General features: G+C 41.7%; 3 protein-coding genes across 8 annotated transcripts in view; 2 read left to right on the plus strand and 1 right to left on the minus strand.

Annotated features, from left to right (window-relative positions):
* The window catches only part of adamtsl3 (ADAMTS-like 3), a 115,444-nt gene extending 106,848 nt beyond the window's left edge, over positions 1-8,596 (plus strand). For 2 of the 3 annotated variants that reach the window (XM_035416477.1, XM_035416476.1), the window contains exons 24-31: positions 596-778; positions 1,630-1,743; positions 2,225-2,437; positions 3,606-3,789; positions 5,599-5,803; positions 5,905-6,014; positions 7,543-7,757; positions 8,451-8,596. In XM_035416477.1, the coding sequence (XP_035272368.1) occupies positions 596-778; positions 1,630-1,743; positions 2,225-2,437; positions 3,606-3,789; positions 5,599-5,803; positions 5,905-6,014; positions 7,543-7,757; positions 8,451-8,572 (1,346 nt within the window). In that variant the 3' untranslated portion in view covers positions 8,573-8,596. The remainder of the gene's footprint in view (positions 1-595; positions 779-1,629; positions 1,744-2,224; positions 2,438-3,605; positions 3,790-5,598; positions 5,804-5,904; positions 6,015-7,542; positions 7,758-8,450) is intronic. The other variant, XM_035416478.1, reaches the window with a different exon arrangement.
* A 2,567-nt stretch (positions 8,597-11,163) lies between these two features.
* On the minus strand, positions 11,164-14,257 carry saxo2 (stabilizer of axonemal microtubules 2). Of its 2 annotated transcripts, none has more exons than XM_035418150.1 (4): positions 14,098-14,257; positions 13,053-13,232; positions 12,674-12,876; positions 11,164-12,408 (listed from the first exon to the last, which is right to left on the minus strand). In XM_035418150.1, exons 1-4 carry the CDS (start codon positions 14,133-14,135, stop codon positions 11,414-11,416), a joined length of 1,416 nt encoding a protein of 471 aa, XP_035274041.1. In that variant the 5' UTR covers positions 14,136-14,257; the 3' UTR covers positions 11,164-11,413. The 2 variants fall into 2 exon arrangements, with proteins under 2 accessions (XP_035274041.1, XP_035274042.1); XM_035418151.1 differs by having other exon boundaries at positions 14,102-14,178.
* Positions 14,258-14,310: 53 nt separating this feature from the next.
* efl1 (elongation factor like GTPase 1) overlaps positions 14,311-27,225 on the plus strand; it is a 69,704-nt gene continuing 56,789 nt past the window's right edge. Inside the window, exons 1-12 of one of the 3 annotated variants that reach the window (XM_035418147.1) lie at positions 14,311-14,381; positions 14,907-15,007; positions 15,322-15,389; positions 15,536-15,620; positions 15,782-15,915; positions 16,202-16,339; positions 16,429-16,643; positions 19,586-19,709; positions 22,069-22,148; positions 22,888-23,024; positions 23,320-23,442; positions 24,209-24,308. In XM_035418147.1, coding sequence (XP_035274038.1) covers positions 14,917-15,007; positions 15,322-15,389; positions 15,536-15,620; positions 15,782-15,915; positions 16,202-16,339; positions 16,429-16,643; positions 19,586-19,709; positions 22,069-22,148; positions 22,888-23,024; positions 23,320-23,442; positions 24,209-24,308 — 1,295 coding nt within the window. In that variant the 5' untranslated portion in view covers positions 14,311-14,381; positions 14,907-14,916. The other 2 variants (XM_035418149.1, XM_035418148.1) reach the window with 2 other exon arrangements.

Here is a 27,225-nt window from a genome sequence, read left to right on the forward strand (position 1 = left end):
TACCCTGTGTGTGTGTGTGTGTGTGTGTGTGTGTGTGTGTGCATGAGTTTCCCAGGATATTTATATATAGATGCAAAAGTCATCACTGTGCAAGATGAGTGACGCAAGCCCCAAATGACTGTGCAGTTTTTATTTAAGACGAACTCCTCCTGACCTGCAGTGTTGAGGTCAATGGGGGATGCAGCCATATCACAAACATTCTGGCCTTGCCCCATTAGCGCTCAGACAAATCACTCTCTGTTACCAGGAACCATCCTCCTTTCAACTATTAAGAGGCCCCTTGGCTTGCTTGTGCTCAGTCTTCGGAGAAGTTTCTGAAAGAACCCACTTCCCACAATGGAATAGGATGTAGTACAAAATGCATACCGTTGTCATATGCTTTTCATTAGTGTGCACTGCAGTGAAATGATCCAGAGAATTGACTGGACACAGGCAATTCTCATTCATTGGACTGATTTGTACCCCTCATTTCTTCCGAGTCCCTTTCACTGATCAAATTCATCCAGATTTGAAATGTTTGAGTTTTTTGGTTGTTGTGCAGTTTTTTTCTGGGGGCCTGAATAGCCTGGTTGCTTGGTGTCTCTTTTGGTGACAGGTGTCCCCCTGCCAGTGGTAACCTGGCATAAGAAGGAAGGCCAGATGACTGCAAATGCTCTCCCTCTGCTCAGCGGTTCCTTGTTGCTCCACAACGTTTCGGCCGAGAACTACGGGACGTACTCGTGTGTGGCCTCCAATCCTTTTGGAAAGTCTCTGGCCTCCGTCGTCCTCCACGTATCCGGTAGGTTCTGAAGTGCGCTTTTACACCTTGTCATATGAAGCTCGGATAATCCAGAGGAACCCGGTCACTTTGGATCTCGGGTCTTCTCTGGCCATGTCAGTTACCATCAGCTCTCCTTTAATGTCAGAGACATTACAGAGACAGACAAATGAACACTGTATTGATATTGGCAACGGGGAACATGTCACGGTGAGAAATATCTTCAGGCTGGAGCTGTACCAAGATCCTCGGATCTGGCGGAAATAAAATTTGGCTCGTTCCGTGCACCACCAGGGTGGTAAAATCCATCTCGCTTCTTATTTAAAGCAGTGCACACTGAGGATATACATTACGGTGTCGAATCACTCAGGGTGCGAAGCGGGCCGGTCGAACGCTCGCGTTCCATGGTGGTCTCAGCACTTTTGAAAAAACCATTACAAAGCGTTTACAGATCACCCACATGCAGTGACATGGGATACTGTGTCACTGTGATGAGGAATAAATTACCCTGGGCTGCTTCTCAGATCTCTCCAGATTCAGATTGATCTCGTGAAATTGTGAGAGTTGTTTGAAGTTGCAAATAAGCAGCAACGGCTTTGTTGAAAAAATTATTTAGTTAATTAAAACTTATGTGGATAGTTTAGGGAGATTATCACCCAAGGTTGGATATATTCATGTGTTCCATAAAAAAAGTCCTAAACTTTCACTTTCCAACAGAAGTGCTTATTTTTATTCTTCACAAGCACAGTTTGTGTTTGTGTGGAGAAAAAAAGCTTTTAATTGTGCATCGAAGTTAAGGGACAGCGTTAGTTTTAAATGTGTTGTTATTTTTATGGCAGTATGGGTAATGTAGGAACCTGTTATCGTTTTAGCAGGAAACGCCCTGGGCAGGTCTGTGGATCGGACCGCAAGCAGAAAGAGAGTACTGATGGCCTCCCGCACGGGCACCAGCGTCACCATCAGGCCCGGGGACATCCTGCGCATAGGTACGGAGCTTCTGTGAGCCATCCGCCACCCGGCTGCTCGTTAATTATCTTCGTTATGGGCACCATTTTTTAGGAAAGCATGTTTCAGTGGGACTGAAGCCAATTGTTTGATGAAAAGAAGGAAATGGAGTCCTGCAGAGTAGTGGTGGCCCTTACGGTTCCTTTCAGGGATACAAATCATTTGACTCAGTTCCTGAAAAGGACTCGTTCACAGATTTGTACATCAGTTCCTTCACTGTGAACGAGTGTCTGAAGTCAGAACCAGCCACTGCATGATTCTCGCTCAAGTTTGCGAACAAGAGTCATGCAGTGACTGACTTCAGACTCTAGTTCACTGACTCTAGCGAATGAGAGAGAGTTCACTGAAAACTGTGCAGAGTGCCGGCTTGGGTGCGCGCATGTGCCAGGCCGTGAGCTCGTCAGGAGTGATTCGACGTGACTCAGAGATTCACTCCCACCTCTTATTCCGCTCTCTCCTCAGGCTGTCCTGTGCTTCCCGGCCACAGAGACCCGGTGAAGTGGTACTTCCAGAACCAGACCGCTGAGGCGGCCCCGGGTCCGCAGCACAGGGCTCTGGCCGGAGGACGGGTTCTGGAGGTGAACACACTCCTCGGCCGGTTCAACGGCAGCTACAGATGCCAGACGTCCTCCGGCTCGCAGCCCGTGTCCGCCTGGGTCAACGTCAGCCTCGAAGGTCTGTGCGCGCGCGCACGTGCGTGACACGCTCTTTAGCGTCCGTTTGATCCTTAGCGGGGAAACTGTTTCAATACCACAGGCCTTGTCTGCCTCTTGAACACGCTCCCCAACGCGCCTCACTCTGCAGCGCGCTAATGTTAACAAGATGAGAACATTGAAGTTGAAGGCTTTTCGACACACTGGATTTCAATTTGCATTGCTTTGTGGACACAGCTGGTCTCTATCATTAGAGCTTAATTGATATAGCAAATTGCAGCACCCCTTACTCACAAAAACTTTTTGGAGAACTTGGCTCATTGGACAATAACAAGTAAGGAAGGGGGGGGGGGAGGAAAATATAGATAATATTTAAAAAATTTTGTTGAAGTGCAAAAATAAAACAAATGAGGAATAAGATCCAACTTTCAGCTTGACTTCACATTTTAGGCACTGACAGATTTAAGCTCTGGGTTTTATTTCCTTTTTTTCTTTTGTTTATTGGCATGCCAAATCGTTTCTGCCCTTGTTCTGTTTTCTGATAAAGTTCCATGTTTTCTCTATAGTCGTAACCAAAGCAAGTATGGACAGTGTGAATTGCTGAGAAATGTGTGCAGCGAAAAAAACAAAAAAATGCAAGCCTTAAGCCTTTGGGGCTGCTTCCTGTGCTGTCTTTCAGGGAGGAGAGTGCTTCCAGCAGCTGAATCATTTCTGCAGTTTGTTTAGCAGTCAGCATGAGAACCATAACAAAAGCAACAGTTACAAATGATGTATAACAAACAGGGAAATTAAACATGCCTACAGACAATTTTACACCCAAAAAGAAGAAAGTGGCTTTCCATACAAACCTTACTTCATGTGCCTGATCATACTGTATTTCCCACTAACCTGAAGGTGTTATGCTGTGTGTATTGTTCAGTTTAATGGCTAGAGATCATGTCTGGTGTTATTTTGATTGATTGATTGATTGATTGCGCGGTGTGAACAGAGGAGCTGTATTCCATCTTATTCACATTAGTGAAGACAGTGAGGTTGTGTTTGGTAGTGATGGAGCAATGATACTATGTGATAAGTTTAAAGTGGGAGAGTGTGAGCAATTGCACGATTGTGTGTTGTAACAAACACAGGAGTGATGCAGCATGCAGCTGAACATAAAGGCTTAAGGGGTACCGTGCGTTTGTGATTACCAGAGCACGCGTGGAGTTTGGGTGACTGGACGGCGTGCAGCTCCAGCTGCGGAAACCGAGGCACTCAGTCCAGGAGGGTGCGCTGCGTCAGCCCCGCGGGACAGGAAGTGGCCCCGTCATCGTGTCACCACCTCCCCAGGCCCGCCTCCAGACCTCAGCCCTGCAATGTGCAAGACTGCCCAGCCAGGTAGGGTCAGCCCGGCTGCACTCCATCACCGGGCCGGATCCGCGACTTGTCAGAGGTGGACAAAGAGGCTGTCGGTCTCCTTACAGTGAAATCAGAAAGCAGGCCCGACCCTACCCTGAAATCAGCCTCCCCTTGCTCTATGATCCTCGGCCAATCTGCTCTCAGCCATAAAAAAAAGCCATTCGCGCGTTTGCAATGTTTGTGTGGGATTCGTGCAACACCCCAAACAACATGAATCAACCTGCATGGTCCTGAAGGGAGCTTTAGACGGCAGTGTGTAGCATCTGAGTGTCATTCCTCATCCATGCCGTTAACCTCAGTGGTTGTCTTGGTTTGGTTCAAACAAAATAATATCTTCCCTGAAGAACATTGAAGGGCTGGTGTCTGACACTAAAGAGCACTTGCAAAAAAAAAAAAGAAAGAGAAAAGAAATATAAATTATGTAAGTACTCATCCTGCCAAATAAAAACGCTTCATTTGTCATGGGCGCCCATGCCAAACCCATCATTTTATTATACCCATGAGGACAGACGTGCACATTAATCGTGCTATCGTTTCAGCCTGCGAAACTGCTTAGCGTCTTTTTTTTTTTTTTTTTGAGCTCTCTACGGGTGATCTTCGCACAATGCCGGTCTTTGTTTCTGCCCCTCCGAGCCCTGTAAACCGCAGGCGGCTTCGCGCTGTAGCTGGCTGCTGCCTGCAGGCGCTCGCGGGCGTTAGCTCGTGCTTTCGCGGTCATAGCATCGGCCAGCGGTTTCTGAAGCGCGCGCCGCGGCGCAGGTGCCTCGGTTTAGCCTCTCTCCCCTGGAAGATTCGAGTTCGTAGGCGACGCGTAAACAGTTTACAGGGTATTGCGTTTCGGCGTTCGGGGATCTTCTGCTGCAGAAGCGGAGACATCTGTTTTGTGACCGTGAAGGCGGAGGATGGAAAAAAAAAACGCCTGGATGGAACTGTGCCTTGTGCGCCGCGAGCCAGGATAGCTTTCAGCGACTCGCTCTCTGAACTGGGGTTTGTTTTCAATAATGGAAGCAGGTGCAGGCACTTTGTAGCCTAAAAACGTATGTCTTCGGTCCTGTTGCTACAATACCTTGACAAGGGCTCGTTCCCAATGGGGAATCTAATATTAACGTTTGGAATGTGTAGCCTCTTGACTTATAAAGCCACCGGCACACTTTGCTGTGTCTCTTGAAGCCGAACAGCCAATGTGGTCAGCCTCAGTTAACAGTTAGAAAAATAAAGATGTCAAGGGCCATTACCTGTGCTAAACTGTTGCTAGCCATTTTGTCATTTAACACCATAGGCTGGCTTTAAAGTGTTCATAAATTTTTATTGTGTCATTCTTGTTGGTGTTTTCAAAACCTCAGCATAGTGTTAAATGCTTGCAGTAATTTCTTCTCCTGACTGCCTTTAGTAGGATACAAAGGTGTCTATTAAATACTTATGGAAGGCTCCATAACTAGTTATGGAGACCTCCTGTTACTGATTTGAACTGATCATAGTGTCATAGTGTTTTTGGATTTGTTTTGCTAAGTCAATGATTGAAAGTACATGGTATTGTCTTTCTTCGTTATTTTGAAGGCCCTCTTGTAATTATAAGCCCATCCTCTCACTGCACTGTCGTTAGCCAATTCAGAGGGGTATATGAGTCATCCAAAATGCATGACAAAGATGTGCATGAAACCAATGCGTTAGTTCTGGTGAAAAATGTGCACTCCTGAATCTCCCTGTGAGATTGTTAGTGCCTAGATCTGGACTGAGATTGTTTGAGTGGGATGACGTTCTGAGAGACAGCCGCTGTTGATTTTCCAGCTGGGTCTCCACCGCGTGGTCCAAGTGCTCCACCTCCTGTGGGCGGGGCTCTCGGCAGAGAAAGGTCTACTGTCAGCAGCTGGAGGCAACGGGCGTGGTGAAGGTGCTGCCGCTGTCTGCCTGCAGGAGGGAGATGAGGCCCACAGACAGGGAGGAGTGCCAGTCAGACACCTGTGCAGACTGGCAGGCCAGCCCCTGGGGACCGGTACGTGCCTGCCTACTCTGTCACCTCCAGTCATAATGATGACCGTGGCATTGATAATAACACTGTGACAATTACACCTCACTGTTATCACATTGCCACAGTGCTCTGGGCGATGTCTTGGCCCCGCCCTAACAGTGCAGAGCAGACCAGTGGTATGCAAGCATCTGAATGGCTCCACCCTCCCGGAATCTGGTTGTGATGAAAGAGACAGGTAAGGTACAAGACCCAGGGCAGCCATACACCAGTTCCATCAACTGCAGCTCTGCTCTATAGTGGTTAGAATTACTGGGATTCTCTGTGATATTTTAAGACTGTAAATATAGTGCAAGTCAGTGTGAACCCTACTTATGTCCTCCTGATGCCTCCTATTGACATTCTGGTACTTTTAAAAATTATATTTATTGGTAATCGCAAAGTAACCAGTATTCCAACTCATGAACTTTTTGTGCTTTCTGATGCACCAAACCATGTGCTGCTCACAGACAGCCGTATTTAAAAAGCTGCTTGTAAAAGGTCTCTGGAGGAAGAATCAGCACCCAGTGCACTTTCCTGCTAAAGAGATTCCATGTTATTCTTAACGCAGAGCGTTGCCATCTCCATTAGGGCAATAAATCACACAATATGAATTGCATGTTTTTTTCTGCAAATTATTTAAGAGAGAATTGTAGAATGGAATAATCTTTCTTCATGGTCATATTATTTTCTGTTTCAAAGGATTTTGTAAATACATGATTCATTAGGAAACTGTGATTTCATAGATGTCTACTCCACTTAAAAGTGCAATGCTGAAAATGAGCTTATGTACTTTTCTGGTCCCAAAACCGTAGTGGAGGTACTTAGTTGTTGCTATTCCATTTTTGTACGCTGCTGACACCATGTGGCCAGATTTGGAACTTGATTCTGGAATTAAACTGACAGTTCACAGGAATTATGTATCAATATCACAATAAATGGGTACATGCCGTATTTGCTATGCTAGCGTCACTTACAGGAAACTACTGGGAGGGTTAACGCAGGAAGGTATAATCGGAGATAACTCCATTGTCCGGGTAACAATGACTACAAATGACGTTTCAGATTTAATTAAATCATTGGCGGAGACATGTAACGCTCATCCCAACATAAATCTACACTTATGACACCCATACAACATCTGGAGGCATTATGTTGCAGTACAAGCTTCTTTGGAGTTACATGAAGTGTCTTTTCTTGCATTAGAAGAGATTTACAGCCGGTATAAGCCTGTACCAAAAAAGTGTTAGACCTATTACGGCACTGATAAGCCAGCAGGTCATCACAAACATAAAATAACAGAAATATCCTTGATTGCACACAGAAACTGTTTGGGCCAATCAGAAACATACATTAAAACTGAAATTATGAAGTGAACTGTTCATTTAAATACTTTAGTGAATAATATATAAATAAATGTATAAAATGGTAAATGGACTGCATTTATATAGCGCTTTTATCCAAAGCGCTTTACAACTGATGCCTCTCATTCACCCATTCACACACGCACTCACACGCCAACTGTGAAAGGCTGCCATGCAAGGTACCAATCAGCTCGTTGGGAGCTATTAGGGGTTAGGTGTCTTGCTCAGGGACACTTCGATACGCCCAGGGCTGGGGATCGAACCGGCAACCCTCCAACTGCCAGACAACCGCTCTTACCTCCTGAGGCACGTCGCCCCTTTTTTAAAAGTCATGTTCAGAGTGGGTGCTTGTGCTGCCTGCAGGCCCCTGTCTGTGCGAAACTGCTCCTCGGAGATGTGTGACGTGCAGTGGAAGACCGGGCCCTGGCGAGCGTGCACAGCGGCCTGCGGGAGCGGGTTCCAGTCCCGCAGGGTCGAGTGCGTCCACAGGAGGAACGACAAGACCCTCGCGGACCAGCACTGCGCCTGGCAACGGCGTCCCATCACCTGGCAACACTGCAGCGTCACCTCCTGTGGCAGTAAGGCCCACGCGGACTGGCACACACTGTAACAGGGAACCACCTGTTGAGTCATACTCTAGAGATAAACTTTAAAAGCCTCCTTTTTATGATACAGCTCAGTGTATTCTGCTCTCTGTAAACCTGTGGCTCCTAGTATCTTACAAAAAAAAAAAAAAAAATAGGGAGGAGTTTCATTCACATTGTTTTTCTGCTCTCTGAATAAATACCCTGTAAACCTTAACAAGACAGGCAAATTGCCACACATGCTGTGGTAATAATAAATTATCTGGCTACAGCTTGAGTGCAATTCTTGTGTGAACCGCAAACCAAAGCCATACTCTGAACTGGCAACGAAAGCTGTATAATGCTAACTGGTGTTTTTCTGACAAGATTAATTTGATATTTACATTTTATTTCACGGTTGCTTGGGCACTGAAACATAACGACGGCAAACGTTTATCGTTACAGCAGGAGGCAAGAAAGCAAACTCGGTGAAGTCATTACTCTTGGTGTTAAGTCAGAGCACCCCCTGGAGGCCAATTTGAAACAGTTCTTCTTAAAAACCCCCCAGACAACCTGTATTTTTTGGACCTCGTTGGGTTGATCCTACACGCAATTCATTTCCACAGTTTATTTTTCTGCAGGAAATGGTTAATCTGTGTCTCGAGGGCAGGCCAGGATCTTTAAATGTATTTATTTGTGCTTTCCCAGGTGAATGCAAGGACACGACTCACTACTGCTCTGTGGTGAAGAGACTCCGTCTCTGCCGCGTGGGTCTGTACAAGCAGAGGTGCTGCCAGTCCTGTGGGGAGGAAGCACCAACCACACAGTGATTGGAAACAACTGACTGCCCAACTTGGAGGGGGTGGGGGTGGGGGGGCGCTTGGGGGAATTTGAGTTCACGCGTAGACGTAGATTTTTGCATTAAACTGCAATTTTCACTGTCTAAAACCAGATTGCTCCTTCAGAGTTTGATAAATATACTGGAAAATGCTGTTGTTGCACCTCTGTTGAAAGATACTGCTTGTTTAAGGAGGACCAGAATTCACCTTCATGATCTTTTGTCTTCATAATTTTCAACTGACAGAAGAAAATCTAAACGAAGGAAAAAATGGACGTTGCCCTTTGTCGACGCTTGTGAGAGGAGGCGAAGGGACTACAGATGGAGATGGATTTGGGACCCTTTCTCAACATTAACCCATAAAACGCTGTCAACAGCTCTAGACGCATGGCATGTCTGGCCTTTGTTATTTTAAAGCAGCACTTAACAGACAACTAAATGAATATTGCGTAATGTGTGTTGCATCCATTTTGTGTTAGGTGATGAAGTGATGTCGCTATTATATGATACAGTCCTTCTTTGATAGTATCTTCTGTTACAAGAGGAATTAAGTTTCCTGCCATCTGAGATCCTCCCTAGTCAAAAACTAAAACCTAAAGCTTGAGTCTGTTGATTTGCTATGGGTAAAAAACATGGTCCACAGTTCAATACTTTAACTGCATGTCTTTGGTATTGGTCATTTGTTAATATGATGTCTGAGATGGCTTATTGTGTGATCAGATTATTTTCTGACCACGCCACATCAACAAAACAATTATGGGGACATACAGTAGAAAGATTTACGTTCGGCGGATTGGAGATCCGGCTTTTGTCCTTTTAAGCATTTAGACAAGCCCATTAATATCCATCTACAGCAAAGAAAATGTGTTTGAACCCTTCAAATTTTGCCAACATTTTCATTCTTTTCTAGCTACTCAACAGTAGCTAGAAATAATCACTACAATGAAGCCTTGGTAACTTTTTGCTGTAGTAATAAATAAATTGGCTGTATGTAGTCCATACATCTACGAATATATATTGTTCTGAATTTAGACTAAAGGGTAAAACCATTTATTTATGACCATTCACATGTGTGAAGGGATGGTAAATAATGATACCAGTAAAAAAAAAAAAGTCTACATAATGTAGCTGATAACAATTCAAGTATTTAGGAGAATGTCAGACTAGATTGATGTAGAATTGACTGAAATCTTGCCCAATAGCTAAATGCTAATGTGTGATTTAGCCCGCAGTGACACCTGAACAGCTAGTTTCACAGACAGATTAAGCTTAGTCCTGGACTAAATTGAGTTTTGTATGGAGAATCTCCAAAACTGGCCCAATATATTTGTATGTAGCAGACTTCAGTGTGTATGTCCATGAAGGACAATGACATCACATTCGTGCAAGGGATGTGGGTCATTTATGCAGAGAGATAATCTTGTCTGTTGAGAGTTGTGCCTTGTGGTTGCAAAAGGTAACATTTCAATCACTGCCTTGAACACGCTACACACTACAGCTACATGTATACCCATGTTCAAAATTAGTTATCAATAGATCTTAATTGCAAAGAGAAACATTTGTGAATGACAAAACAACCGTACAGGTATGTACACACAATTGGAATCTTATCAGTGTTAAAGTTATGTTTGTCTTCAGAAAGGACTACTTCAATTGAATTATATTCAGTACAAAGCAAAAGCAGTCTACAGTATGGTACAAAAACACTGCAATGCCATGCATATATGCATGCATTTTTCTTTCTGAATTCTAATAAAGGGTCTCTTTTTAACCTTTTTTATAATAATGTAGTGTATTGTAAAATGTTCTGTATATATTATGTTTAAAGTGCAATATTGTACATTGAGTGTAGATTTTTTGGACTTTATTTTCTTACCACCAAAGTTACTGTTTTACTTGTCTTTTTACTTTGTATTTAAGATTTGAGGATTAACCCTGCATTTAGCACTTAACATGATGTGTCAATGCGTTTCAATTTTTCCCTTTTGTCTCATATGCATGCAGTTCAGAAGTATTATAGAAAATGTCTTCTAGAACCATAACTGTTATCAAAAAATACAAAGCAATGGAATGTATACCTAAACTCAACATTTCTCCATATCTAATGCCATTTATTGTTACATGTTTTGAGTATTGAAATAGATACAGGATGTGAAAGGATTGATAAGATGCAGAAACAAAATGCTGGGACAAAGTAAAGGTATATAAAATGCTATAGGAACCAGTACTAAGAAAATAAAGACAATCTTATCATTTGGTTTTGTGATCGATTTATTTGTGCTGTGTATTCATAATTTATTCACTTCACATGTACAGTTTTCACACACAACTTTTTAAAAAAGTTTTATCTGAAAATGCATTAAATGCTCTATTAAACTACATTATTATCAAACCTGGTGAATTTGACACTATTTAAACTTGGATAGATTGCAGTATGCAAAATAAATCTGCACTGTACTTTTAAAGACATTTTAAAGATAATTTTTTTATAAGTTTATTATATAATCGTTTTTATATTATATATTTTAAATATATATATATATGTATATATTCTGATAAGAACACACAAGAGATCAAGTGGAATGGCTGACTAATGTTGCAAAACATTTGATGCATTATTCTAAACAATAAGTGAAGATTATTTTTAGACTTTTCTGCACAATTATATTGCTCTAGGGGGTAATTTGCTTTGATCTTTGGAATTCTATCGCTGACAAAGTCCAACTTTACAGTAAGCTAAGCCAACAAAAAGAAATATGGCCAGTATCCAAATAAAAATAATTTGGGGAGAAATGAAAAAGCATGATTGGTAGACTTTAAAAATGATTAAAGTTTATGACACCACAGCCACTTCCTTTGGAGTATGGATCTCGGAAGCCACCGCCATCTTGTTACCGTTTTGAGATAACAGCTTGTGGAAGAACCTGTGGCCTCTCTCGTCGCTGTTATCAAAGACAAAACCAGGCGGGGAGTCAAAGCTCGCAGGGCACGTAGTGATTTTCTTCGGAGTGAAGTCGTTGCGATACATGGTTCCATCGTCGAACGGTGCTTCGGACTTCATAGGGGCGTTGGCAGGCTTGCAGCTGGTCGGGGGATGGACATTGTGCTGGGTGTAGTGAGCCTTGAACGTGGTCAACGTGTCCATCTTCCCGCTGTTCTTCCTCATCTCCTCCGGCCTCTTGATCATCTCCTGCCTCCGTGATGACCAGGCTTTGAAGTCGTCCTTCATGGTGGTGTTGCCCTGGAAGGGAGCGGAGGACTTGGAGGAGCGCGGCAGGGGCTTGACGGAGACGAACGGCTGCACGGCATGCTTGATGAAGTCTCCCTGGGAGGTGGTGCTGAGGTCCATGGGCACGCTCGGGCCCACGTACTCCGCCTGCTGCCGCATCTGGGGCAGGGAGACGGGCCACTGCTGGAAGCTGTCGCGGAACTCGGTGCTCTCGCTGAAGGGGGCGTCGGAGGCCACCTTGCCGAAGTCGGGCTTGCAGCTTTTGGGCAGCTGCCCGGGGAGGCCCTGGAAATCGGCGCGGTGGGTGGTGTGATCCTGGAAGGGCTGGCTGCTGGGCTTGTACTCCTCCTTAGCCTTGACGAATCTGGCCTCCAGGGGGTGGGCTATGAAGGAGATGCGGTTGCTGGTGAGGCTCTCGAAAGGGGCGTCGGACATCTTGGTCATGTTGGGAGGTTTGAAGCTCTCTCTAGGGACCAAGCCTCTCGGGGCAAAATCATCCTGGAATGTTGTTGCGTTTCCAAACTTTGCAGAAGGAGGCTGGTATGTAAATTCTGGTTTGGTCAGCTCCCTCTTGCTGATCTCCCATGGCCGAAAATCCTCTTTAAAGAAGGAAAACAAATAATTTTGGGGACCGTTTTTTGTTGGAATTTTAAAAGTTAACTGATATTAGCTGACTAACTTTCAAAAATATTTGAAATAACTCTTTATCTGATTATCTCCTCTAATCAGATTTAATTCAAGTTATTTTCAAAAGTTAGCCAGCTAACTCCTTCATCCCACTTTGTGAAATAACTGCCAGTCCTGTCAGAAGTGAGTGAATGTGAGTAAGCAGCTACATAAACACAGAAAGCTCAATATCATCACCTTTGTAAGTTGGTAGGGTATCCAGCTTCCCTCCTTTTGAATGCGGTCTTTCTTTGGGTCTTACGGGGACAAATGGCTGCACCTCATACGGGTTGAAGTCAAGTTTGTATGTTGTGTCGAGATCAAACTCTCCAGGGTAGGGTTTATATTCAGCCTGTTGTCTACCAGGTCGGCGTGACACTTCATAGGGAATATAGTCAGACCTGGAAAAGGTACACAAATATTACATTTTTTGCTTAAGTATGGCAATTTTGTAACATCGATTTTGATCCATGTTTATTGGTATTATTTAAACCATGTCATAATGGCAATGATAATTTAACACTTTGTAAAAGCACAGGGGTATGTCTGTAATGGGTATAGTCATAACAGATGTTACTTGAAAGTTGTGGTGCCCTCCATCCTTCCCTGGTCCTTCCGATAGGCTTGCTTGGGCTTCAGGCTGGTAGGGGCATTGTAACCCTCATGTGTCGGGTATTTCTCCTTGTACTCTGTCAGCGCGCATAAGGTATTGTCTTTTGCATACAGTGCAGTGGGACGATGTGCACAGCGGTGGCGCCTGAAAAAAATATGACGTAATGGTTTTTTTGTATTTTAGATACGTCGTATTTACTGCTGTTGCGTGAATAACTCCAACTTGTTGGTTTACCGTGTTTTGAAAACATTTTCCTTGTATTTTTCTAAACGCATTCTCCCTTGATTTCTTCACGAATTAACGTAGGCACCTCGTTGACTGATCGGTTAATTTTTTTGCCAAGTAATGTTACACAGTATAATAGCACCAATTAATGTTACACAGTGGCGCCAATTAATGTTACAATGTGGCTACGTTAACTTTGAATATAATGCAGTCATTAACGTTAGTTAGCTAGCCAGTTCACGAAGATAAATGGCGTAGCACACCTAGCTGTCGACAATCCTGCTCCTGAACCAACGAACCTGTGCACTGAGAAACAATTCTCTCAAATCTTTACAAGGCCAGTCTTGGTAGTATTGTCCTGGAAACGAGATGCCTGTGGAGTAATTCATTAGCTCGCCATCCAAACTAATACACTTGTACAAAACTATCGAGTGAAACCACCAGAACGTATGGTTAGCAAAATTTTCAAAAGCAAATGTCTTTTTTTTAAACGTTTTTTTTTAAAGTTTTGTAGCTTGGTGAAAGGAGGTACCTAACACTGATACTAAAATATGCATTCTAAAATGAAGTGAGCCATGTTAATTCTTATCTCAGATTATCAAAGCCACTGTTTTCACAATGGTACACAATCGGTGCTACTAATGTATGCATTTTATACATTCATCTCTACTTTTTCAAACTAGCTAGTTAGCAAATTTATAGTATAATTTCTGATTTTTTTTTTTTTACAATACTTTACTCCTGGCGAGCTATAGCAAACTTCTGAGAAGAAAGTAATTCTTACCCACAGTTACAGATTTCACAAATGCATAACCGCTTCATATTCTCCACTTGAAGATATGTAACTTGTTATCTATGCTTGTTGATTGTATTTCAGTGGTTGTTTGCGTCCACAAGCTTTGCTATGCACACATTTCTCTCGGGCACAGACAGAAACAGAATGTTTCTAAGGAAGCAAGGAGTTTCCGAGACAACCAGAAGGCGTCATAGAAACGACGTTTTTACGTGAGTCAGAGGGCAAAGTTTATGAACTGCTTCGTACTTCCGGGATAAAGGAGAAAACGTGAGGTTTGTTTGTTATTCAATGAGACATCTTTCACTTATTAAGCCGTTATTTATCATTTAAGCGTCTTTGCAAATGTACGGTAGTGGCAGAAATTACTGTATTTAAGCAACTGGATAATACTGTAAGCACATTTAAAAAATATTAGTGCGTAGTTAGTTAAAGAAAGTTAGACGTCTAACTGACACGCTAGCTTGTTCTGAAAGCTTAACTAATATAGCTAGCTAACGTCATCTAAACATTTGGCAGCTAGCTGTTTTACATGCTATGAAATAACTAACAACTAACTTCAGCTAATAGTTTCCAAGTTAACGGAAAGTTTCGTAGTTGGCAGTCAACCAGTGTGCTAACGTTCTTGTTATGCTTTATAGCTCATGTTAGCCAGCTTGTGGGGGAAGCCAATTCGTTGCTTTTTAACTACCATATATCGTAAATCTTACGCGAATTACGAACGAACCGTGGCTAAATATCATACTTTGGGAAATATGTGTTCGCCGACTAAACTGAAATGTGTTTACCTTCATTTTCAGGTTATCAAGCATGGTGCACACAAGTTTAGATAAAATTATTTCACTACAGCAAAACACATCAAATATACGGAATATATGTATTTTAGCACACGTGGATCATGGTAAGTCTCTCAGTTATGTATAACATTAATGTTATTTACTGTTTCTAGCATTCGCATCGCAAACGCTGCAGAGTCATTGAGTTATTAATTGTACTTTTAGTGTATGTTCTCGGTCGGTCCAGATTTTGTGCGCGACTGTAAGTTAAATATTTTAGATACTTGCCCAGGTTTATGACGACCTGCGGGCTTTATGATGGCTGGTATTGGGGCATTCGCAAGTAAGGAAATATATTTCAAGTAACTCCAAAGCATGTTGTAGAGCTTATATCGTGCCAGTACAAGTTGTAAGTTGTCGATAATCTATTATTTTTCAGGTAAAACCACCCTAGCAGATTGCTTGGTAGCCAGCAATGGTATTATATCCAATCGATTAGCAGGAAAGGTTAGTATTCTCAAAGATTCCCACTGGCATTCTCATATACTGTATTTCTGTAGTTACTTTATCCTCAGAATGTATTCCAGGATAAAGTCATAATGCTATCTGTGTTGTACTGTGCCATGTTATAACATTTATTTTTTTGATCATAGTTGAGATATCTGGACAGCAGAGAGGATGAACAAATACGAGGAATTACTATGAAATCTAGTGCAATATCATTGCATTATGCTACTGGTAAGTCAGCTTGCTCACATTGTCATATACGTGAATGCTAATGTAAAGTTGGTATGTTTCCCAGCTCTGACAAAGGTTACAGCCATGTGTATGTTGACATACTTGTGGATGTTCCTACAGAAGCAGAACGTATTGATGGAAGTCTGTGTCCCTATTCTTAGGTGGAAATGACTACCTCATCAATCTGATTGATTCACCTGGTCATGTGGACTTCTCCTCTGAAGTGTCAACTGCAGTTCGATTATGTGATGGGGCCATTGTTATTGTGGATTCTGTGGAAGGAGTTTGTCCTCAGGTACCACATTTATTATGTTCATACAAGGGAAACATGTTTCATTTTTTTTAAATAATAAAAAAGATATAATTAAAGCAAATGTGTGCCCTTTGTTATACATTGATTACATTTGTAGTTAATGGAAAAAAGGTTTATATGCTCTGTTTTTATTCTTTATGTGATAGTTTTCAGGAAGTGATGAGCAATGCAGCAAAGAGAACTGAATAGGTTGACTGAATAACATTTAAAATCAAAAGTGGTCTTCCTAATGAAGGAATACCGTGTGGCTTTGTGTGTTTTACTGTAGACACAAGTGGTATTGCGACAAGCATGGCTTGAAAACATCCGCCCAGTGTTGGTGATCAATAAAATAGACCGGCTAATTGTGGAACTGAAGCTTACTCCACAAGAGGCCTATACACATCTCCAGAAAATACTGGAACAGGTGAGTTTCCCCTTGTTATCTGGAGTCTGGTGCACCCAGTTCTGATGTGCACAGTTATAGAATCTTTTTTTTTTTTTTTTCATTTTCAGGTAAATGCGGTGACGGGCTCTCTATTCACCTCTAAAGTTTTGGAAGAACGGGCAGAGAAGGACACGGAGAAGCAGGGGACCAGTGAGAGCAGCAGCGGGGAACAGATTTATGACTGGAGTGCAGGGCTGGAGGAGACTGATGATTCTCACCTGTACTTCTCTCCTGACCAAGGCAACGTGGTCTTTGCCAGCGCCATCGATGGATGGGGCTTCAGGTACTTCTGTTTTGTTTATTTATTTCTGCTTTGCCTTTCCCCCTTCCGGTTCACAGTTATTCAACTGCAGAGCTTGTTATTTTTTAAATGTCCACAAGATGGGGCCTTAGTCTAGGCTTTTAAACTCAGTTTGCCCTGACAGGGCTTCTATGCCTTTTAATTTCATCTGGTCTTGAGGCTATTTCGAAGATTTGAACAATTGGCTAACCTACAGCCCGTTGACATGTTTTCTATGCAGGAGGAAATAATTATGAATAGGGATTAATTTTTATGATTTCCCCCGAGAAGGGATAAAGCCAACTTGTGACAATGTGACTCTCTGTGAATCAGTAGTTGATTGTTGAAATTTTGAAAAAGATTTTTTTTTTTCATAATTTCTCCCAATTATGCAAGTATTTAAAACACACTGTTGCAATTTGACTTTTGCTTCGATTTTAATCCTCATTTAAACAATAATGATTCGGAAGAAAACTGATTTCCCTTTGATCTCGCACTGAACTTGGCCAGTGGAAAGGGGTGATGTTGGCACAGAGAAGGAGCTTGGCGTGCATGACAGACTAGAACAGGTGGAGATGATTAACAGATTGCTTGCAGGAAATTAAGATGCAGACAGAAAAAATAAGTAGTGCAAAAATGTCTTGTGTTCATGCAGGTGTCTCGAATGTATGTGACAGCAGTAGGCCTTATGTGTTGACAGCCCACTGAGCACCAGGCATGTTAACTGCATGTAGAGTGTATTGGGTATTCTGATTTGTGTGCGTTGAGCAGCATGAGATTCTTTGTGCTTTGTAGATAGGCAGTTATTCTCAGAAAGGTAAAACAATTGGGCTTGCTATGAAAACAGCCACTTGCCACGCAACATACTGGCTTGAAACTTGACCATACGTCTCAATAAAAAGTATAAATTGTTCTTCTGGCAAAAAAGTCTTTTTTTGCTTTATTTATTGCACTTTCTTCTGAGGAGTGATTCAGGGGAAGTGACTTTATAACTTCGAAAATCCTTGGTGTGTTCTGTCCAATAATACCACATACCTGTGTGTACTCTGTATATTTTTTAAGGTACTGATAGGGAAAAAAAGGCTAAGGGAAGAGCAGTAGGAGATAGAGCCAGTATTAGCCAGGGACCTGGCTGGCAGAGAAGATATTTGAAGGCTTTATTTATATATGCATGGCACTTCTGCAACATTACAGGCCCTGTGTACAGTGTATCATGATGCACTGCCTTTTGTTACAAAGGAAGAAAAACACTTAACGTACCGCTGTCTTTATGAATGAGCTTAATTAACTTCATTAAGTCATTTCAGAGCTATTCTTAATGTATTTCTTAATCTATGAGGCCCCTATAAGAGACTCTGTACTTAAAGAGTTCATTTGCTGAATGTTGTAAAGCATTAGCTTTGGTCTAACCGGCTGTTCTAAAGAACCCCATTCATGCTACAAACTTGATAAGGCAGTTATTATGGTCCTTGTTGTGGGAACATGTTACAGGAACAGGTTTAATGGTTTCATTTTTAGAACAGTAACTGAAGAGAGTTTTTTTTCAAGCATCGCTGGCTAAGGTTTAAGGATTTGATTGACCATGATTGTTTTAAAATATTGTCATTTCTAACGTTATCTTGTGTACTCTTGTCTCTTTGTATTTGTTTGTGCTGATTATTTGGTCAAGTCCCCCTTGAAAATGGGATGACAATCTCGTTGATCATGTATCTTTCTTATATACTCCATAAGGAAGACTTTCTCTCTATTGTTTGCTGTTTGTTAGTTCTTCATTTTCATTATTTCATTAAAAAGCCCCAGTTCTAGCTTCTCACCTGCTACTGTGCTGTGATTTGCTAGGCAGAACATCACCGTTGATCTCATCCTTTCCAACTGAGTTTCAGTTGACTTCCCTTTGAAAGGAATAGCAAAATAGGTTTGGAAAAAAATTCCTTCTGTAGAAGATTTGATTGACTCTATTTTTTGGTGGTGGGGTAAGAAGAGAACCCACATGAAGGATGTCTCATTTGCCAGGCATGTTGTTAATAGAATGTGTAAACGGATCACAGAAACAAGTCAATTTGCATCAAGATAATATTTAATTTCAGCCTGCTGATAAGTAATTTTGGCACTTTAAAAGAAGACAGTAAAAGTGCTTAATCCACCGGGCTGCACTATAGTGCTGTCGCATAATGACCTCTCAAATGAGACGAGACAGCAGTGGTCTGTACCATTTAAGGTGCTCTGTGGCTAGAAAGAAAACGGGATAAAATACCAGCTTAGTCACTTACATCACAGCACAGACCGTTTCCCATGGAAATGACAAAAGTAATGATTTTTTAATGTGATCAATTCCACTCACAGCATTGTTGTTAAACTAAATGTAGCTTTATATCTCTATGCAGAGCAGCTGATAATAGAGGAGATGTTGATGTGCCGTTAAAGGCAAAATCACAGGATGAAACTGACTCTTAGCAGATAAATTCCTATCTGTGTCTGTCTCTGAAACAGATTCATAAAAGTTTGTCCAGCTCAACTGCATGAAAATTTGAAAGAAAATGAATGCAAATGGATGTAATGTTACGAGTTTTACTGAAGTGTTTTAAGTTACACTGCAGATTACTATTTATACTTAGATTACTATTTATTTATAAAATAGTATTTATATTTAGATTTACTATTTTACTGAAGGGCTGATTAGACTAGAAATGTGATGTTTCACAGATACCACTGTGTCCTATTAATTGTAAACAAAATCTGGATCATTGAAATTTTTCTTTCGAAAATCCAAGTATCGTTAAAAATAACAAAGACATCTGGAAAAGTTTAAACGGGAGAAGAAACCCAGTCAAAATCTCAGTCAAACCAAATAACTTGAAAGGAAAATGTCTGGTGCCAAGAACAAGGGGAAAGTGTCTAAGTTGCATTTGCTGTGTTGATCTTTATGGGCTTGCTCTCTATTTCAGCATCCAACAGTTTGCACAGATGTACTGTCAGAAAATGGGGATTAAGTCTGAGGTTTTGCTGAAGACGCTGTGGGGAGACTTTTACCTCAACGCCAAGGCAAAGAAGATCATGAAGGGTGCTCAGGTAACTGGATAAGCGGTTGTCTGCTTAGATTACATTGCACTATTATTGGCTGATATGAAGCTGGAAAAATAACATATTGAAGTATTAAAATAGTTAAAACCTTTATTTTCAAGTAATTATTAAATTCAAATTTTCTGTATTTGAAATACTTTATTTAAAATCCATTCATAAAAAGTATTTTAAATACTTAAATACGCATTAGATCTGACCGAACACTGTACTGGCTCATCACTGTTGCTAGGTCTTTACTGTGCTTATGTTCCTAGTACTGTTTCACGGCTTATTTTACTAAATGGACTCTTTGCAACATTTTTTGTTTGTAAATTATTATTTTAATCAAATATGACTTTTTTTTACCACTCAGCCCTTAATTTGCTATTAATTACCAAGCTTTCTGCTGAACATGTGAATTCATGTACAAGTACCAGAAAAGTTGCATCAGACATGCAACGGACGGTCAGAAATTTTTAAGAGGAAAGGTATGGTACTGAGCAACCTGAAAAATCATACAAAAGGATCCTTACCCAGGTAACTTAAAAAAAAAAACACTGTCCCACAGAATGGGACATCTAGAGCAAACCGATTATTAGCACAGTTCACTAACAGAGCAATACAGCACCAATGTGTCAACAGTTATGTCCCCTTCTTCTATCCTCCATTCTTTCCATCTCTTCTCAGCCTTGGAGTAGTGTATTCTTTAAGTTGCCTAAATAAACACTCTTTTGTAATGTTGATGCATATTTATCAGCCAAATCGTCATTGCTGGTATGACCTGATTACATTTCAGCAGCAAATGCAGAGTCAAAATTTACTGGCTTGGAGCTGTTTGCAGGATTCCTGGGCAGTTTCCATCCAACCAGTGTTTTACATCAACTAAAATGTTAATTGCATAGTATTCAGGTTTCACTCTTTCATTGCCAATATGTCAATGGTGTGAAGGGACTGTATGGTGCTGTAGTGCACTACCGATGGGTAAGTGCTGTTGGAACTGCCTTGGTCCGGGAGGCTTGCTGTGAAACACAAGTGCAGCAGAAGTGTTTGGACAGCAGAGATCCGTCGTTTTGCTGCACCACTTTCAAGTGGCACTTATTACATTAATAGATGCAGGAGAGAAGGCTCTGCTTTAGTAATGGACTCCACTTTAAAGCACTAAAATCTCCCCATTTAGCCGAGTGAGTGGAGTTTTACACATAAGTGGAGTGGCACTTTGACCTTCCTTTAACATTAGCGGCGAGCCTTTGGCTATCTGGCTCCGTTATTTATGCAGATGACTGCAGAGAGGACTCTCCATCTCAGTAGCCCGGTAAATGGCAGAAATTACCTGACAGCTTGATGCACTGTCATTCACCAGAGTGAAGATCTGCAGAGTTCACGGATCAGCATAACAGGTTGATGCCGGTTCTCTGTAATGATAACGCATGGGGATAATTCACACTGTCAATCCAGGAAGAATGCTGCAAAGATTCTCTGGGACAATTGAGTTTAGGTTTTTGGGGGGAAAAACAGCTTGAAGTACTCTACTTTTGTATGGATTATTTTCTGGGAGACCAAGTGTCCCGTCAGATGGTGAGATTCCCAGTGATCAATCATTCTGTTTCACAGATTGGTTTGACCTGGATACTCCGCTCTTTTGGGCATTCAGACTGAATGCTTGACCTCTATTCTGTCACATCAATTTGAACACATAGAAATGAGATGGAATGCAATTTTGGCTGTTTCTCACCGGGTTGTGGGAGAGCAGAAAGTCTATTCTTTGGGAGGACTGATGGGGACCATGTACCTTTCGCCTAACCCTGTGGCAGAGAACGGTGTCCAGCAGGAATGATTGTTTCTTATCCTATACATGGGCTTGCCTAATTGAGCCATAAACCTTAATGCAAACCCCTGTACCAATTTTAACCCAGTTCAGAATGTCCAAAATTGTAGGCCTTCCCGTGTACTGTGTGTATTCCTGCGTATTTAAAGTCTATTGAGTAGGGAGCGGTTTAGGTACCGTATGTGTCTGCCAGAAAACAGGCAGTCAGCCAGCCACTTTTTTTACCCCATAATCCCCCTTCTGAGCTAGCAAGCTGCTGCATTGGAGGACTGTTAGCTCAGGCAGTTGACGGTCACAGATTTCAGAGAGTTGATAGTGAGCAGTGAAGTGAGGCTTACCCTGCCTCCCCAAGCATTGGTATGGCCAGTCTTGTTAGCCTTGTTAGCCCATGAGACACCTACACTTTAGCTTTAGCTAGGGGACTGACTGGGAACCTCAAAATATGCCTTTTCTGGTTCACATGGGTTCCAGAATATTCCAGTATCCACCTAAGCATTTCATAAATGTCTTTGTTTCTGACATGGCTGTTTTTTTTCTCTTTAGTCCAAAGGGAAGAAGCCTCTGTTTGTTCAGCTTGTCCTTGACAATATCTGGAGTTTATATGAAGCTGTTGTCATCCGAAGGTAATGCAGAAATGCCTTGGAGTGTTTTTATTATGGCTGTCAGTGTTAACATTGAAACATACTATTAATTAAAAAAGAATGACAAATTATTATTCAAACACAGTTCATTGAGTCCCACAATTTTATTTTTGCACTTAATATCCGCTGCTACTGTTTACTTTTTGTTGAAAGTGCAGGAGTTCACCTTATGATGCAGAACAATAGGCTACTCAGGGTTTGAATGTGCTGTTAAATCTGAAATCAATTCTAGACAGTGCTTTTGGATAGAAACTGTTACTTTTATCAACTGTTTGTCTAAATGTCTGTGTCATGAATGTGTATTATTACCCTTATGTGAAAAATGCATTTGTTGGCTAAAACTGTAATTGCCAGCAATTCTATTGACCCTGCAAACTATTACCAGTTTGGCTTCTTTCAGCAACTTTTTTTCAGAAAAATCTGGTTACTTTTCTGTGAATTTTTAAAATTCTGTTGTAACAAACTTGGGTTTGGTGTGCAGTTGTCTTGTGGGAGGTCTTGTTTTCTTATTGTGGTGCAGTAAGAATCAGTGGCTTGGTATCACTTGTCTGCCTGTGCTTTCTAAGAACTTGAGATTTTAAATTACAAAAAAACTTTCCCTGCTATTCTCTTTGTTTGGTTGACACATCTAGATAATTCACTGTTTGTTTACCTAAGAGTTTGGATTCTCAGGATACTGTGTAATTTGTTACATATTTAACTTGTTTCGTGCTTTGATCAGGGACAAAGAGAAAGTGGAAAAGATGGTGGCCTCTCTGGGACTGAAGGTTGCGTCGAGGGACGCCCGGCACTCCGACCCCAAAGTGCTCCTGAGCGCCATCTGCAGTCAGTGGCTCCCCGTGTCCAACGCAGTGCTCAGTATCCTTTACGTCACTGCTGACCTCACTGGCGCCCCCTGTTGGTACTGGAGCCTCTGGTCAGAAAAGCTCTGAGCAGGTTTCTGAGAAAAATGCTATGCCAAGTATAATAAAGTCTGTTTTTTTTATGGGCAGGGTAACCGGTCAGTTGCCGCCAGGTGCAAAGTTGCTCATGAATTTAGATTTTTATAATGTGAATTTTTCCACTTCCCTTTTTCTCTTGCCGTTGCTGCTGCATGGCAAAATGTGTTTCTGCGTGGTGATGTTGGCTGTGCCTCTTTAACTAAATTCAATAGCAATGGTGTGCAATAAACTGCCCAGTCCACTGGACATGGAGGCTGAGAGGGCGGAGAAGCTCATGTGTTCCGGAGCGAGGAGGTTCGAATCCCTTCCTGAAAAAACCCAGGAGCTCAAGACCGGTGAGTGAATGAAGTCTTTCGTCGGTTCCTCAGCTCTCAAACCTCAAATGTTGGACACGTAACCATCGTAAAGGATGAGATTTCTCTGCAGTACTCTTTCCCCATCGACCACTGTCGGATTGGCTGTGCCGGTTTGTGTGTGTTTACAGCTGTCAGTCCTGAAATTTCTGCTTTACTGATGTATAGCATTCGTTCTGCTGGTTTCATTGTAGAGTCAGTTCAGTACATGAGGGGGAAAATATATTTTGTTGCTTTCATTGCATGTCCTGTTTTTACTAGACAAAGCATGTCCCTTTCAAACGTGTTTCTTCATAAGATTTGCTGCGAGTTCCTGCCGTCTTGTAAAATTCAGCATTGTAGAGGTTTAAGTAGCTGGCCACGGAAAGTGATATTGCCCACTTTTTTGTCTTCCAGTTTGCCAGTTCTAGACTAGCGCACACACCATATCTAATTTCTGCAAGCTGTTGCTGAAGTGGAGGCCAGGTTCCATTTGGAAGTTTCCCTGTATGGGTTACGATCCGCTGCCAAATTGGCACATTTTGAGTAGGAAGTTTTATTCTTTCACGGGGAAATAAATATATTCTTTTGTGTAATGCCATTTCCAAAGTTTCTTTAGTAAGTCCGTGTGCTTTTCTCCGGTGTTAGGACGTGCAGTTCTATGAATCCCATCGAGACCGGTCACCTCTGTCACCTGAAGGCAGGAATTGAATGTTTTCTTTTAACGGAGACATTATGTTCTCACGAGTGTTTTTGTTTCTTTCTTTAGCCTTTCTGGAATGTAAGAACGATGAGTCAGCTCCAGTCATTGTCTTTGTGTCCAAGATGTTTGCTGTTGACTCGAAGGCCCTGCCTCGAAACAAGCAGAGGTATGTGAGAGGTCCACTTGCTATCGACATGACAAAACCGTGCAGGCTTTCATTCTGCGTTCCCCATTTTCTTCCCAGTTCATGTCATTTAGCCAGTCACAGTTATCACCTGCTTTTTTTTTTTTTAAAGGTATTTCTCTTTTATTTCTTTTACATTTTGTGCAGTCCTATATTATCAACCAGAGAATCGGCACAGAGAATGTAGGCCTATCAGTTTGCTATTGCCGAACCGTTTAGCTGCAGGTGTGTTTTGCAGAAGACAGGGTTTTGCTTGGATATTTTAGAGGACTGTTTCCAGGCTCGGGTGATGTAGGGTACGTTAATCTCAGAGGAGGTTCAGAGTTGAGCTCTCACAGGTGCTCCGGTCCTGTGACCTTCCCTGCACTTGCAGACAGTGTTTTCCCCATCCTGATCCAGGGATAAACCAGAGATTGATCACCAGCTGGCACTGTTTATGCCCTAATCTACAGACTCTTAGCTAGACATTAGAAAATGATACTAGTAAAACAATCTCGTCAGATTTCCTACATATGTTTTGAAGTAGTAATACAGAAAAGTTTGCTGGTGACATCAGAAGTACAAGAAATAATTTATTGTTAATAAATTCAACAAAATGCACAAAGCTAGACTCTAAATGTATGGCATTATCCTAGTGCTGTAGGAGATGAAGAAATAAAAGTGCTTGTCTATGAAAGTGGTTCCCGGGACATTGCTGAGACCTGATTTTAGTACTCATGGGTTGCCCTCCATCCAGTCTCTCAGTTCTGATGTACCATTCTGGTATGTCTTGAGTACCATCTCAAAGTGTATGTTTCAAAACTGCCAGTCATTTTCAAAACTACTTTTTTAGATCAAATGAAATCCTATCTGACCAATTACACTGAGTTGTTCGGTATAATACTGCTGGACTGAAAGAACAAAGGGCTTCTTACCCTTCTTCTTAGGGTAAGGTGCGAATTGGTTCTGGGGGAGTCTCTCTGACAGTTTTGTGTATTGTAGGAGAAAATGGTAAAGATGCTGTGTGTGTGTGTGTATGAGTGTGTGTGTGCGTGTGCATGTGTATGTGTGAGTTTGTGTGTGTATGTGTATGTGCATGTGTGCATGTATGTGTGCGCGTGTGGGGTTTTGCGTGTGTGTGTTTGCGTGTATGTGTGTGTGTATGTGTGTGTGTGTGTTAGATGGGATAAAATATGGTGATTGAATCTTACACAGCCTGTGGGTTTGCACAGCTGACCTGCTTTGGATTTATAGCTCTGTGGGTGGCACTCATTGAAAAAGAGATCTGATGCATTGCAGGAGCCCTGCCCTCTGTTTGGCTCGAGCTGGGTCTGCATGATTGTTCATAAAGATGTAAAAATAAAGATGAAATATGTTGGTTTTGCTTTCTCGTTCTTGTTCGCTCGGTCCCAGAAGCGGCTATTAAGACGAGCTCGGCGCTAATAATCACTGTGATAAATAAATGTGTGGCCAGAGCAATGATTCACTCTGCTTCATTAGTCAAGGATAGATAGCACCGAATAGAAGACTCTGCATACGGCAGAGACATAAATATGAATCATTGTTCTTTTAAATGCTTTTTTTTTTTTTACCCAAGAACACATGGCATCGTAATATCTCACTGTTCTCCTGAACATTTTTGTCTGCAAATGACCCTGCATAAAAGCAATTAACCGGAATTTTGTTCCACAAGAGGTAGTCCTGTTTGCATCCTCTTTATGATTTGCTATTTATCTGGCAGAAGCTCTTATCCTGAGCCCACAAGACTATCGTGGCAGGCAGAATTCATTTTAAGTAAACAACCAAATCCCCAAATATAATGTGCTTTCAAACTTTAAAATTTCATGCTGTCCTCGAGTGGAACCCATTGAAAACAATCGAGACGGCATGTCTGTTTCCTAAATAAAACTCTGGTATTTTCAGTGTTTAAAGGTGAACTTCAGAAGACCTGTGCTGATGAGAGAAAGATGTAAGCACCTGCCTGCTTCGAGTGTGGAATTAAACATGCTCAACGTCTCGGAGACAAACGGCTGTCTAAAATACCGGCTTTTTTTTGTGGGGAAAAAAATTCTGTTGTCTGTTCTTTTTTCCTCCTTTTTTCCATCTCTACATCAAAGTAAAGCAGAAGGTCTTGGGCCAGACACTTGAGATGAATTAATACAGCTGTTTGCAACTCCTTTTGTTAGAATCTGGGATATCAGTTCAGATAGCAAGCAGATATTATCTAGGAAATAAATCTCTCAAGATGTCAGCATCTTTGTTGTAGGCTGATAATGCTCTTCTTTTTTTGCCCGTGCCTCCGCACGCTAATGTGACTAAGAAATAGAAATGCGAATCCTGAACTTGAAAAGGTTGGAGAGACAGGACAGCATGCAGTTGATTACTGGAATATTTTGCCTCCAGGAAGGTCTCCCCATTGCTTTGATTTGCACATGCATTACGTACATGTTTCCGAACAATAGACCCAATGTTTGGATTCTTTACACAAAGATTCTGCTGTATGGATTTATAGCCTGTACAGTATGTCTGCATGGGAAAATCTGGGTACAGCTAATGAAAAACATTCAAACCTTTCTCAAATTTGGGATAAGAAAACCTCAGTCAATGCGTCAGTGTATCTCCAAATTTAGGACTGTAGCTCATTCTTACTAGAATAAACTTTTCACAACATTTTAAGTTTTAGCCTAAGTGAAAATGGGAATTGGAAAGGATGTAGTATAATGGGACTGGAGCTGGAGTTGTTTTTCTGAAATATGCGATTAGTATTGAAAGTTGATTTTAGAACATGGTATGCACTTTCATTTGTGCTATAGGCATAACAGATGGACTTTACAGACATGACACTGGAGTGGAAGTATTTTAATATGTTTAGAGAAATTGGGGTGTGGAAAATATTCTGATATGTTGCATTGCGAAAGTT

The sequence above is a fragment of the Anguilla anguilla genome, chromosome 5 (assembly GCF_013347855.1).
Source record: "Anguilla anguilla isolate fAngAng1 chromosome 5, fAngAng1.pri, whole genome shotgun sequence".
Lineage (NCBI taxonomy): Eukaryota > Metazoa > Chordata > Actinopteri > Anguilliformes > Anguillidae > Anguilla > Anguilla anguilla.

What these genes read in the sequence shown, in the direction of transcription:
- saxo2 (XM_035418150.1), bottom strand. Translation starts at nt 14,135, where the DNA reads ATGAAGCGGTTATGCATTTGTGAAATCTGTAACTGTGG. An exon ending in TGTGAAATCTGTAACTGTGG is followed by an intron (nt 13,233 to 14,097) that starts GTAAGAATTACT and finishes TATTTTTTTCAG; the next exon opens with GCGCCACCGCTGTGCACATC. An exon ending in TACCCTACCAACTTACAAAG is followed by an intron (nt 12,409 to 12,673) that starts GTGATGATATTG and finishes CCTTCTTTAAAG; the next exon opens with AGGATTTTCGGCCATGGGAG.